General features: G+C 42.4%; 1 protein-coding gene across 2 annotated transcripts; it reads right to left on the bottom strand.

Moving 5' to 3' along the window:
- Positions 1 to 948: 948 nt before the first annotated feature.
- Positions 949 to 13,577, bottom strand: PPP1R3B (protein phosphatase 1 regulatory subunit 3B). Of its 2 annotated transcripts, none has more exons than XM_081269762.1 (2): positions 12,390 to 13,577; positions 949 to 5,753 (listed from the first exon to the last, which is right to left on the bottom strand). In XM_081269762.1, the coding sequence occupies exon 2, from the start codon at positions 5,726 to 5,728 to the stop codon at positions 4,871 to 4,873; it is 858 nt and encodes a 285-aa protein (XP_081125888.1). In that variant the 5' UTR covers positions 5,729 to 5,753; positions 12,390 to 13,577; the 3' UTR covers positions 949 to 4,870. The 2 variants fall into 2 exon arrangements, with proteins under 2 accessions (XP_081125888.1, XP_081125887.1); XM_081269761.1 differs by having other exon boundaries at positions 13,307 to 13,575.
- Positions 13,578 to 15,027: the final 1,450 nt, after the last annotated feature.

The raw sequence follows: 15,027 nt of genomic DNA, 5'->3' as shown, positions 1-15,027 counted from the left end.
CTCCAGCTCTTCGTCTCTACCCTGTCCTTGGTTACTCCCCCTATATCAAAGAAGACATTTGACATTTGTTTTTTAAGGATTGGCTAGCTTCACTTAGCATAATCTGCTCTAATGCCATCCATTTCCGTCCAAATTCTATGATTTTGTCATTTTTTAATGCAGAGTAATACTCCATTGTGTATAAATGCCACATTTTTTAATCCATTCATCTATTGAAGGGCTTCTAGGTTGGTTCCACAATCTTGCTATCGTGAATTGTGCTGCTATGAACATCGATATAGCAGTGTCCCTGTAGCATGCTCTTGTTAGGTCTTTAGGGAATAGACCGAGAAGGGGAATAGCTGGGTCAAATGGTGGTTCCATTCCCAGCTTTCCAAGAAATCTCCATACTGCTTTCCAAATTGGCTGCACCATTTTGCAGTCCCACCAACAATGAACAAGTGTACCCATTTCCCCGCATCCTCGCCAGCACTTGTTGTTGTTGGACTTCTTAATGGCTGCCAATCTTACTGGAGTGAAATGGTATCTTAGGGTGGTTTTGATTTGCATTTCTCTGACTGCCTACAGAGTTTGATCAGGCAGTTCAAAGCTACGACAGCCACTGACAGTTTTCCCAGGTTTGCCTGAACACATCAGTCTGTGCTGCAGTTCAAGAGCAAGTGAAAGGGTTGAAGAGCTATGACCTCAGATAACTAAACATGGGTGGAAATAACAGAGACCCCTGCACCTCTCTTCCCTGGCACTATCGTCTCAGCTCTGAGCAGCCTTTATTCCCAAGAAAACTTAAAAAGCACTAACCCCCTTCTTCCAAGCCTTACAGCTTTACCACAGCCATTGATGATGACCTATAGGCTTGTACATCTAAGGTCGGTATGTGAAAAAAAAAAAAGAGATTTAAAATATTACTCCCCTTCCTCTGGCTCTAATAATAGAAGACAGTTTCAGTTTTGTTTTTTTCTATTTTTATTACATTTTTTTTTTTTGCTTTTGAGATATATATACAAACCAACCACTCTCCTCTACCACACACACACCAAAAAAAAAAAAAAAAAAAAAGTCATTCTTGTGATTTTAAAGTGCAATTCCTCTTTGTGTACAAAAATATTTATTTTTTTAAAAAAAACATGCAGAAATTTCTCCACAAGGCACTTCTAGGCATAAAATGAAGACAAGTCCTCAATTCTACATTCACATTGAAGTCAAAGTGAAACATCAGAGCTGCAGTCTCCAAGTCCTCACGGGCCCAGCAATCTCTAGGAACGGATCAGCAGAAAAACTAAAATTGGTTGCTTTGTGACTTGCATTGCAATACTTCACAACCAGGACCAGGAAAAACAGCCTGTCCCCATGTGTTATCCCACTTCAGGAAATTAAGATAAGCTGCCAAATTGCTTCAGGTGACCCTATAAGATCCCATTGTAGGTAAGATCCCATTACTGTGTGTAACTTCTCATCTCCAATTTCAGTCCATCATGTCAGGAGGGGCAATTAGATATAGACCTTCCCAGAACAAAGAGCTACCAGGCCTCCATCCAGGGGAGGGATTTTTAAAAAAAATTTTTTTTAGTTGAAGATGGATGCATTCTTTATTTATTTTTATGTGGTGCCAGGGATGAAAACCAGTGCCTCACGCATGCCAGGCAAGCACTCTACCACTGAGACACAACCCCAGCCCCCAGGGGAGGGATTTTAAAAGCAGAAACAAATGAAAGACAATCAAAGTTGTCATTCATTGTCCAATGAGAGGGAAGACGGGACACTTCTAAAAAAATGAGCACACATAGCTCATTTAATATCCAAATGTCTACACATAATGCTTTTTTTTTTTTTTAAAAAAAGCAAAGGATATGCAAAGATCGAAATCCACAAAGCAGTTCAAAATGTGTATCTTTAAATAAAAAATCTATTATTTTTTTTATAACCATTAAAATTAAATCTCAGAGATAAAGTAATTTCACCATGGACTCAGATTGTTTTAATTTCTAGGGAACTGCACAGCTCCGTTTCTAACCAGTTTTTCCTCTACTGAGAAATTTTTTTTTAAACCCACTCACATGCTTCATATCATCCAAGAAACACTGAAAGCTTATTATATATCTAGATAGCCCATCTTATTTATTGCATCCAATTTGCAAAAGCACCCCAGGGCATTTTGGGAAATAATATGAAACAAAAATGGCGTTGTTTCCCCATTGCTAGAGTATTGCATCTGACAACACAGTTCTGGACAACTGCACAGTGGCAGGTGGTTGGTCCTTCTGGGCAACCTGGGAAGGACAATGCGACTGGGGCTATTCGTCACCATAACCAAGAGCTGTGTGAAGGGAAGTCCAAAGGTCAGGCTGTAGTGAAATTTTCATCTAAGGAACTGATCACCCTCTGAAGTGTGAAGGCCTTATCCATTGATGGTGAGCTATGAGATCAGGGCAGAGTCCCTCAGTGAGATTCTTGAGGTCATTTGAGAATCATGGGACAGACCAGGACAAATGGAGAAAGAATGCAATGAGGACACAGACAGTTCTTCAGGTACATCTACCCCAATAAATGACAGCCCTGATGACAGAAGTCAGGCAAGCAGATTCTTTCATTGGAGAAAAAGGCTCTTTGGAAAGCAGGTGAGGATTTGCCTTTTGAACTGAGTGGTGGGGTAAGCACCCCAGGTGTGCAGACTGGGGGCTTGCAACCAGTGCCCCCCAGCAAATAAAAGCTGAGGTGGGATGGGAGGAAAAAAGGGAAGGGATGCTTATCACTGAATTTATTATATTTCAAATTTTGACAAGGGAATGTCTTAGGATCATTATTACATAAAACCAACAGGCTTTCTTCTAGAACCAGTTGAGGCCCCTTTCTTCTGAACATGGAATGATCCTTATTTTGGTGACCTGTAAATAACAGTGTGCCTTGTTCCCTTCCTACATTGGGACGTGACACTTATTAACACAAAGCAAAATTCATGACCTACATGAGATCAGTTTTGCTGCCATTTGACTTAGACTTATGCTATTAATAGCTCTGACCACCAAATTTGTAACATGTCAAGTACCATCTGAGTACCTGATGTAGTACGGTATAGTTAGATAAAACACAGTCCTGCCCAATATCAGCCATAAAATAAAAATGTGACTTCCTCATAAATTATATTATCATGTAATCAGAATGTAACCCACTTGGAAGAGGCATAAAAAAAAAAAACTAAGCACTAGATTGAAGACTAGTAACAGCCAGTTTTAGGAACAAGGATTATACCAAATATCACTGAGCATTTAAAAAGTCAAAACATTTTAAAGTTCAAAAATGAAAAACTAAAAACAAAACAAAAAACCCAACCACAAAACTCTAGGAGCGAAGGCACTCAATGTCTGCCTGATATCAATGTAAAAGTCACAAATCAGGAGGTCGTTTCTAATTATTCTGGAAAATTCAAGCTAGAGACTCTGCTTGGCAAGTCCAGCAGCTGTGCCCCTGAATCCAGGCAACGACGCACACTTTCGTAAAATCAGGCAAAAAAGAGAATTGAACAGTTTTTTAACCCAACTCCAAAAACAAACAAAAACCAGAAAAAAAATTCAGATTTCTACAAATATACATGAAAAAAATATTTTTCATACACCCCTAATTTAAAAACCAATCCTACCCAAGAAAAATCACAGGTTTGGAGGATCCACCTGACAATGAATGTCCCAGGAGTCTCACAATAGCATTAACCAACATGCTTTAGTCCAATATGGTTAAAAATAATTAATCTCTGATATTTCAGAGTTGGCAAACATTTTAAAATAACATATGAGAATGTAGTGAGGTTTTTCTTCCCTATCCCTTTACATATTCACACACCATAAATAAGAACACCCAAATCAATGTCCCTGGGTGCTCGTAAAGTGTCCTGGATATTGTATATCACAGTCAAAATAAAACCAAACATTTTCTGAAGGCTTTGAGGATATGCTGGATCTGCAAATCAAGTGTCCCAAACACAGAATAAAAGATGACTCTCCAGGAAATGAGATCTACAATTCTTCTGTAAAGAATGAGGCTTGCAAAGCAGCCAAGCAAGTGAAAACAAATCTTGTCATTGAGCCTTCTGGTGACTCGGGGTGAAAGTAAGTGCTTAGAAAGCTCCCCCAAAAGCCAAGAAGAAAAGCTAAAACTCATGACTGTCCTGCCTTGTAATAACCCTGCAATCTGCGACCCCACAGAGGAGCCAGTGACTTTCCATAATGGTGTGTTGCTCTCTGTGGAATATGGATGTAGGTTCATGAAGATGGGAGGAGGAAATTCCTGCCTCTGTCACAAGCCTTTATTATCTTTTCCTGAACACTGGATGAACGGTGGAAAAAAATGAAATGCAAAACATAATTTGCACAAAAAATGAGCAGATCCCATCTTTCTTCTGTAGCTGTTATTACAAATGGGTGACAGGATGTCAGGCTGTTGTGTCACAGCACAGAGATAAGGGGTGCTTCTGAGTAGATATGAACAGCAGCAGCAGAAAAGACCTGGCAGATGCAGAGAACCCAGATGTGGATGGAGAGGGTCTGATGGGGGTGACTGCTTCCCACATCTGGGTGTAGAGAAGAGGTCAGGCTCCTCCGGCCTCGCCACACTGCCCACAGGCTTGGTTCCTACCCGACTCTTTCTGGCAGCATCCTGCTCATTCCCAAGTGGCCACCTTGGGTGCCACAGAGGACCCAGCGAACCCTCTGAATGAGAAACCAGTTCTATGATCTAAACCTGGCTGATTGTGCTGGTTTAAGAAAAAAAATAGACAGGATTCTTTGTGAAAACTGGGCCAAATAGCAGTTCATTCGGCTCTTCTCTTGGCTTCTCCATTGCATGGTGACCAGGGCCACACACCTGTGAACTGCACTCACTAATAGTAGGGCCCTAGCTTTTCATATCCTAAGTAACTAGGCCACTCGGGAAACAGACCGTAGGAACACCGAGGGCTTCCAAACTGGTCTAAGGAGATTCCAAAATCTGGTCCATTATGTGGCTCCACGGTTCCCTGAGTGGATTTCAACTCAGCCTGGATGATCCGATAGTTTTTGCCCCTGTTGCTGTCCCAGTACGCCTGGCCGTTGCACTCGTAGCACACAGCAAACTCCATTCTTTCATAAGACTGAATTTTCTCAGGTAAGCTAATGTCAAAGGAGAACGTGTCCCTGTCTGAACCAGCGTAAGTGTCCTTCACATACCGACAAGGAAAGTCTGTGAAGCTTTTCCAGGTGTCAAATGTCATTCTGATTTTCACAATCTTCTCGAATGCCAGGTTCTGCACCTTCACGGTGCCCGCGATGGCTTTGTCCTTCAGCACACAGTTTTCGAGGCAGACATGGTTGGCCTGAAGTCGATTTCTAAAGTCCAAGTAATCTGCAGAAGGCTGTGAAAAATCCAGAACAAAGCTCTCGCTCTCTGCTGTCGTCAGACTCACAATGTTGTCTAGGAGCTCGGTGATGTTAAAGGGAATATCTAACGGGTCATCAAATTCTGAGAACACTTTGACCATTGTGAGGGCCAGTCCTTGGTTGTCTGCGAAGGACACCCGCTTTTTCACCTTTTTCTCCTGCACCGCAGGGGCCACCAGCCCGCTGGCTTCATTCCGGCTGCCCAGCTGAATGCAAGGCCTCAGTGGCTTGCTGGGCTTGGGGGAGATCTTGAAGGCAAACCGCTCGCGGCGCAAGGATGGGGCCATGCAGTTGTATCTGTACTCTATGTCCACAGCCATCATGGGGCTAGATGGATAGGTCAGAACCCTGGCAGGAGGGGGAGGAGAGAAAAGAGCAACGAGATCAGATAGATGTTCCAACACCTGATTCCAGCAGAACTGGGCATGCTACTGTGCAAGACAACTCCAGTGTGGCCTCACAGGACATGGGTCTCAGGGGGAGATTATGTATGTGTGGGTGGGGTGGGGTGGGGTGGGGGTCTGAAATTAAAACCAAAAATATGGAACCCACTAGTTTCTTTCTTTCTTTCTTTTTTTTTTTTTTTTTTTTTTTTTTTTTGTACCAGGGATTGAACTCAGAGGCACTGGACCACTGAGCCACATCCCAGCCCCATTTTGTATTTTATTTAGAGACAGGATCTCACTGAGTTGCTTAGCGCCTCACTTTTGCTGAGGCTGGCTTTGAACTCTCGATCCTCCTGCCTGAGCCTCAGAAGCTGCTGGGATTTTAAAAACTAAATTCACAGGTTTTCCTGTCAGGATAGGCTAATGCACCATAAAGGATAAAGAAAAGAGCACTCGGCAGAATTTCTCAAACTTACTTGACTAAAGAATCTCTTTTTTGGTGGAGTGTACTCTACAAACAGCTCTCCTGAGGCACACAGTTTGGTAAATATTGCTACTTATTATTAACTGATAAGTAAAAGCTATATATATATTTATGGCTTCCAATATTACATTTTTTCATGTTTATTTTATTTTTAAAAATATAGATTAAAATTTGTTTTTATTAGTATATTTTGTCAGATGAACACACTGTGGAGTGGCTAATGGATGTATTTGGCATATGCACTGCCTCACACACTTATTTTGTATGTATGTGTGGTAAGAACACTTAAATCTATTTTCTTAGCCGTTTTCAAGTATACTATATATTGTTAACTATAGCCACCATGAGGTACAGCAGAACTCTTGAATCTTCCCCTCCTACCAAATTAAAATTTTGTGTCGTTTGATCAATAGCTCCCCAGTCTCCTCAGTGCCCAGCCCCTGGTAACCAGCATTTCAGTATTTGTCTTTCTCTACCCAGTTTACTGTACTTTTAACACAATGCCCCCAGGCTTATCCTTATTGCTGCAAATGACAAGATTTCATTCTTTTCTATGGCCAAACAATATTCCATTGTGCAAATATGCCACATTTCCTTTCCCCATTCATCTATTAGCGATCCTGAAGTTGACTCCATAGCTCAACTATTGTGAATGATGTCACAATGAGCCTGTGAGTGTGGCTACCCTTTGAATATGTACCCTGTAGTGGGATCGTTGGGTCATATGTTAATTTTTAATTTCTGGAGGACACTCCACACTGTGTTCTGTAATGCTGGTACTGATTTACATTCCCACCAATAGTGTATGAGGGTTCCCTTTTTCCATATCCTCTTCCATACTGTTATCCTTCACATTTTTGACAATAACCATTATCATATAAGTGAGGAAACATTGTGGTTTTAATCATAAATATTGTTTTAGTCCAAGAAAGAAATCATTTTCAAGAATACAAATATTGATTTCATGTTACTACAGGCCAGGTATTATGCTAGATACTAGGATTCAATGGTGAAGACGGATGCAAATTTGTTTACTTTAAACATCATATGTATAATGGTATATTTGGTATACCATTAATAGTCTAGCATTTTTTTTTTAAAAAATCAGCAATTTATTATTTTTAAACCTGTCATATAGAAGAACAGTTTGCCTTTTATATAAGTTAAACTAGCTGCTATAAAAATAAAAAGCAAATAGAATCATGCAAAAAGAGATTAAATTCATAAAAATTATCTTTGTATAAATGAAAAAATAAATAAAACTGAAAATATTAAAAGAAAAATTCAGAAAATATTTTACAATAAGAGCTGCAGCAGAGTTAATACCTTAATATATAAAGAGTTCTTACAAAGTAAGAACAAAGTTAAATATTTTTTCAAAGTTAAATATTATACCTAGAAAAATGAGCAGGAAGTATGAATAGAAAATTCTTGAAAGATATTTAAATTGGCCATCAAAATATACAAAATGTCCAAGCTTAAAGTTAATTTAAAAATTTAGGTTAGAAACAATCTATGTTTTTTTTTTTCCTACTGAATCAGGAAAGAATGTTAAAAGATACTATAAATCCTTTTATTAATCTAAATTAGTACAACCTTTCTAAATATTATTATTTTTGTTTCAATATCACATACAGATATTTATCCTATGTAAGTAATTAAAAACTTATGGAAGTTAATATACTAAAATTTTAGTGCAACCTTATAGGGGCAAAAGAGGAGTCACTAATAGGTACCTAGTTAAATCAACTGTAACACATTTATATTATTTAATTTTACATCATTAAAATTATTATATGAAAAATATTTAAATGACATGGGAAAATTTTTACAACATATGTAATATTAAAAATGAAGAAAATAAAGTTGTATATAAAGACCAGACTGGTGAGGAGCAATATTACATAAATATATTGAAAAAGACTAAAAATAGAGTAGTTCCCCCATTACTATGATTTCAACTTCCAGTGTTCAACCACAGTCCAGAAACGTTAAAATGAAAAAATTCCAGAAATACACAAGTCGTAAATTTTCAACTGTACCCCATTGTGCACAGTATGAAGAAATCTCCCGCCCCAACTTGGTCCCACTTTTTCCTAGGATATGAATCATCCCCTTCTCCAGACTAGCCATCATATATACACTTCCTGTCCATTGTGACTAAGTAGCTGTCTCAGGTATCAGATAGACTGTTGTTGTATCACAGCTTGTGTTCAAATTGCCCATATTTTACTTAATCAAGTCCCTAAGAGTAGTGATGCAAAGGAAGCACCTGAATATGTAACATGGAAGGACAGATTAACTTTGGTACTATATGGCAACACACAGGATACAAGGGGGGAAACACCATGCAGAGAGTTTGGAACTACTTGAGGTTTCAGGCATTCACTGGGTTGGGGGGTAGGTCTTGAAGTCTACCTCTTGTAGATAAAGAGGTACTTACTGTACAGTTAAAACTATCAGAATACCCACGTTCAGGATTTCAGGAAATGTTTTCCTGCTTTGTATTTTCTTTCATCTCCTAAAATAATGTTGCTTTCTACAATCAGAAAATAAGTGAATCTTGGGGAAAAAATATCTTAAATTTGCTAAAACCCCATCCTGATACTATTGCCTCACTAATGTGAGTACTTTTTTCATTTTGATTACTCTGGGCTAATGTGAAAAATATAATGATAAACCAGGATTAAAATCTCAACTCAAAATTGCAGAACACTGGATTAGTTCCCCAACAAACCTCCCTTTCTCATCGCAAAGGTGTAGTATATGGCAGTGCAGGGGTGCCTGTTCTCAGGCTGCACTGCTGCCCCTGAAAAGTGACAGACAAAATGTTGTTCATCTTTTGACAAGAGTTGGGCACCACTGATGTGACCCAATAAATAAGCTCTCTTTTTTAATTTTGATTTTGATGAACCTAATATATAATGCAAAAGTTGAGAAAAGACAAATGCATATCAGGTATGATCCCATTTTTTTTTAAGTACAACACTTTCCTAGGATGCAGAAAGCACTTTGCCGTGACCAGTTAGAGAAACACAAATTCAGAGACAAAACAATAATTCACGGTTGTATGTAAGGCATGCTTTACACAACATTCATTTTAAAGGATATTTATCTTACTGTTTCACCTCTACCAAAGTCAATCCAGTGAAGTTTTTCAAAGCAATTTTGCTTGCTATTATCTCTTCTTATACCCATGTAATTGTTCTGGAAAGGGAAGTTCTGATTGAATGGGACAAGATGGCTTTACAGAGGATCATTGGGTTAACTAATTTTTTTTAAGACCCTACACTTATATATCACTTGAATGTTAGTTATTCCTGCACATTGAAAAATTGTATGTTAGAGGGGCTGGAGTTGTAGCTCAGTGGTAGAGAGCTTGCCTAGCATGTGTGAGGCACTGGGTTCGATCCTCAGCACCATAAAGCTAAATAAATAAATTAACTGTGTACATCTGCAACACACACACACACACACACACACACACACACACAAAATTATATGTTAGAGTGTATTAGAATTAAACCTTCAGTTCTAACTTTAGCACAGGGATTTTTTTGTTTGTTTCAAATATGAATTAAAACCAACCAACCACACAACAGCCCTGGCCTTGCATCCCAGAGGCTTCTCTCTCTGCCCACCCTTGAAATCTTGAGTATGAACTGAGGAGGAGGGGTTCCTCCTGGGCCCACTGCTTCCTCCTAACCTGAGTCAGCCCAAGGTCAATTGTAAGTTCTCTATGCACTTCCAACAAGCCTGCAAACCAAACTTAGCTGGGCTTTCCCACATGTCTTTAAAGCTCATTAGAAAAAGGTTGAGAATCTTTCAAGATACTGTGGAAACAGAAATGCAAAGCCAAGGGGTCAATTAAAGAATCTACATGTTCTCCTAAGTTATGATCTCACAGGTTAAAGAGACTTTGTTGGAGATTTCAATAAAGTTAAGCTGTTTGGTCCCAGTAGTGTAAATTTATGCCACCAGTCCCCCAACCCCTTTTATTCCCAAGCTGTAAGAACAAGTTAAACTGGATTGGGGGGGGGTGAGGGAAGGTTCTAGTCAGAGTCAGTACAAATTCAACAATTATACTAGCATTTTCAAGAGTCAAACTGTTTCTGCAATATTCTTCCAAGAAAGGCAAAAGTTAGGTTATGGTGGAACAAGAGTTGCCACCCACACTACTGCCCCAGAAAATTGCACAAGCAACTGTGGCCCAGAATCCCTTCACTTTTTCTGCATGTCACCATAACTTCAGGTGCGGTCATTCACCCTCATGGCCTCAATTCAGGGTAAAATGTGACTGTCAGCCACTTCTCCTGTCCTCATAGTAGATTCCAGTCTTTATTAGCCAGACCACTCTCCTAGAATTGGTGCAGCAGGGTGCTGGTTTAGGGTAGGTTTTCCTGACCACCTGCTCAGAATCTCCCCAATAGACTGTGGCAGGGATGACTATTAGCCAAAAGTAATGCTTGGAGCAACCAAGCATATAAAGGAATACTTTGTAAAGTACCTGAAAGGAAGGCACCTGGACAGGTGCTTCATTTGCAAACAACACAAAAATGATCAATTCCCAGGCAGTATGTGCCAGGCCTTGTCTCCTGACATATACTGCCCTGGTCATTTCCCTCTCTCAGGTTAAGTTGTCAAGGCTGGTCAGGGGAAAATCCAGAACCAGAAGATATGAACACACATTTGAACTAGAAGAATGACATAGGATCTGGATACCAGATGCAGGGGAGGGACAAGGGAGCATGAGTAGCTGTTCCCCAGGCCCGTCAACATGGATGCCTCAGAGCTCAGTTGTGCCTGATGAGGGACTAGGCCATGCCCAAAAGTGGATTTCAGTGTCCTAGGCCCAAACTGCACAAACTCAAACACTCATGAAAATCACAGACCAAATAGTCAGTTTTGCAGAAATGCCTTTTCTGTTCCACTAGTGACAAATAACACACTCTCCTAAGGCAGTGTTAAATGTCATGGTGATTTTTCTTGTGAAAACCATAGGCCAGTACAGACAATAACCCCACGACCTTCCCAGTTTCATGCAGGTGAGCTACTGACTTTCTGGCTGTGCCTTTATAGGAAGTTTTTGTTTTTATTTGGTGTTGGGGACATTTTCCCTCTATATATTCATACTTATCTCTCCCACCCTTTCTCATAAGGAAAGAGGAAAAATCAGACACTCAAACAACCCACCAGCAACAGTGAAAACTGCCAAACTATATTAGGTAAGCATTCACAATTGGGATCTAAGACATGGCCACCAACCCCCACCTCCCTCAGCAATTCTTTATTCCCTCCTAAAGGATTTGGCTCATACAGTATAAAGGTAATACCTTCTCCCTTTTGTACTTAGGCCATGGAGACCTTATCTAGAGTCTTAAAAGCTACTTGTAGCCCTTGAGCCTGTTGCCATCATCTAAAGCATCTTGTAGATAAATATTTGTGAATACGGTTGCATATCAAGGAAAGAGTGAATTAAAATGGTATAGATCCTACCATTAAAAACTTCCCAAGGGGAAACAGAGCACGGTTCTAACAATAGCTTCTACCTAGCTGTGCCTGCTGGGGCTACTCACTCAATTTCTCTGGGCTTAAGGATTCTCCTGTGAGGTCCTTTCTAGCTCTGACATTGTTGCCAACAGTGCCTGATGGCTCTTCTCTTGCCACTCACTTTCCCCCTAAGTACCTCAACTCTACTTGTGAGGTGAGTCCTCCAGCTGTCCTCATTTTAGTCTTGGCTTCTAGACAGCTCTGCCCAGTGGCCATTTCCTCTTCTCTAGCCCCTAGGCCTAACTTTCTTCTGCTGAACCCTGGGTCTCCCAAGGATGCTGTGTTTCCCAAAGTGGCTGGCCACACAGACCACAGGCTCCAGGGGCTTTCAGCAACTTTTCAAGTTCACAAATCCTCTCGTATTTGTTCTGGGCCCTCACACCTCTTTTGCAGTTACTGCCCCTTCCACACCCCTTTGTCTGGGTTCCAAAGGGTGGTAGCACAGGGCGGTGTGTCGAGGGTGGAGGATCCCACCTGCCACTCTGCCCACTGAGCCTGACCCTGCCAGGCTAGCTCTAGCTGGCCCAGTCTGTACCCCGCCCCCAACCTCCCTGTGGCACTCACCTTTCCGGCGGCGGAGAAGCCCCCTCGGCAACTCGCTGGCCGCATCGGAGACACTACGGGGAGGTGGCAGGGAGGCCGCTGCCACCGACTACGTGAGCTTTTGGTGTTTGTCCGGGAGGCCGGGCCTGGGCTGGGTTCCCGGAGATGAAGACGACCAGGAGGAGGAGCCCAAGTTTCCCACCAGATAGGGGCGGGGCTGCGGGGTAACCCGGGGCTGGAGCTGCGCAGCACTAGCACCCCCGCGTGGGCCGTCTCGCCCCCACCAACCCGGATGGCCCCAGTCCCGGGACTGTGGGTCACTCTACTTCGCGTTGCCCGAGTTTCCATTCTCCTGTGCAGCAAAGGGATTTGAACCAAACTGGGAAGGAGTTGGGACAAGTAAATGCAACTTTATAACATTCGGGCCTGGAAGCTGCTTTCTTACACAGCTCTTTTACTGAGAAACTGAGGCAGAGAGATGGAGAGTGATCGCGAGATTTGGGGGGTGGGGAAGACAGGCGACTCGTGCTCCAAAACCCACTGCCCAATTGCTGAGACGTCCCCCATAAGTATCAGGTACCAAGCTGGAAACTTGTGCCACCTTCGAAACCGGGACAACAGGGCACAAAGGTATCTGTTACAGTCTCAAGCTCAGTCCCTCGCCACCCCTCGCGGCCGGGTCCCAAAGTTCCGGAGTTTGGGGGGGTACACGTGAGTCCAGCCGCGCTCTATCCCAGCTCTGGTCCCTGGTTTGCCATCTCCACGTGGAAGCAACAGCTTACTCGAGCCCATCTAGTGCGTTCCACCACCGGTGTGTAGCTGCTAGTCGGATGGGTAAAGTGTGGGAGACAAGAAACAAAGGGGAGCTGCCCTGCGCGCCCCTCGCCACGGGTTTCTTGTTACTGCACCTCGGACTCGAGGCTTCAGGAGGTACATACCGGGTACAGCTCATAAGTCCTGAGGGCAAAAGCGCCAGCCCGCTACACCAAACGCGCGAGGATGACACGCACAGCGACCGCGACGGTGGGAGCAGGGGCTGGCGTTCAGGTTTGCGCCCTGGGCGAGCAGCTGCCTCAATCCGCGCGCGAGAGCACCCCGCTCGCCTCCTCTTTTCAGCGCGTCACCCCGGACTCAGGCTCCTGCTGCCGCTCTGCGCCCTTTAACTTTCCGCCCACCTCTCCCACTTTGGGTCCCATCCCAGACCCTCTTGCACGTGAACGCCCCCCACAGCCAATGGGTGCGCCCGAGACGGGAGCCGATGACCAATGGTCACGATCCGGGAAAGCAGTGCTCCTCCACGTGATCGGCACCGTGCCAGGAGTGATAGGGCTGGCGTCCAGGGTTTGAGAAAGGGGCGGAGGGTCACCTTTTCATCAGGAGCCAGAGGACCGGCGCCAGGGGGCAGAGGCGATTTCCTACAAAAGGACGTCCAGTTAGAGTGAGCCGGCTGGAAGCTGGCAGCGTGCAAAGTTGCTTCTTCCTAGGCAAAATCCTAACCAGGCCAAGGCACCCATGAGCCTAGAAGGCAATTGCAGTTGTTGTCCCACTTCCCTGCGGATCCCGCTTTCATGATACTCCAGCCCTGGGTTCAAGGTGACAGTTCCCTCCCTCACTACTTGCGGAGCCCTAAGGGGTCCTGAGACAACATCGATTGTGTTTCCTTAGGTTTTATAGGGAGTCCTTCAGGAATCATATCCGCAGCTCCTTCTAAAGTGTACAAAAAACAATTATTGCTTTGGGTTTATAACGCACGTCCAGGTGTTACTATGACAAAAATACAAGAAAATACTTTTTATAAAGTTGGTTAGGGGCCAGAGGACCACAGCTCATCCCAAACACGCAAGTCTCCAGATACTGTTGAGGGTTTCTCAGGTGTATTTTAGAGACGATTACCTGACTCAAATTTATTATAATAACTACGTGAATGTACAGGATCTCTCTGTTCTTTTTGATGATCTTGGAGACTGATAGAGACTGACGACCTTAGTAGAATTTGACCAGAAACTCCTCTTCCCATGTTGATCAATTTTTGTATCAAATGAAATGAACTAGCCACTTTTTTTTTGGGGGGGGGAGACTCTCAGATCTCTAGTTTTAATGAGCAGTAAGACTTTAAATGTTGTTAATGGACATAGGATGGCCAACTTTTCAAAGAGCAAAGTAAAGACATAAATAAACCCTACATTTTTTTTTCTTAAGTACTCTTAACAGTGATAACAATAAAAATGCAGAAAAGGAATATTTTCCAACCTTCATATTGGATATATTTAGTATTATAAAAATTCATTATGTTGAATATGGTGTTTGAGAATTTCAACTTCAAGAGATATAGGACTAGCTTCTAATCTTACTAGATGTACAAGACTAAAACATTAATTGGTTGCAATAATCCAATACAAGCCTTCAGCTCTACAGAGAAATTCCCTAGCCACAGTTTCCCTGGCTGAAACGCAGAGGATGATTATTAGTCATCTTTCTTCTCTTCCAAGGGCAGATCTGATAAAGGACCACCTGTGAAATCCGCTATTGGTAGGCGGTTGGCATTTTACCTTTGCCAACTCTAAACCCCCTGATGAGTAGGTTGAAAATTATTAAGCCAAGTGCTGGCTATGTTTCTTAAGTGTAGTGAGCATGCTAAAGGAGTGGTCAAAGGTGAAGA

This window comes from Spermophilus citellus (assembly GCF_964194105.1).
Source record: "Spermophilus citellus genome assembly, chromosome: 16".
Lineage (NCBI taxonomy): Eukaryota > Metazoa > Chordata > Mammalia > Rodentia > Sciuridae > Spermophilus > Spermophilus citellus.
This window is presented reverse-complemented; position numbering and strand designations above follow the sequence as displayed.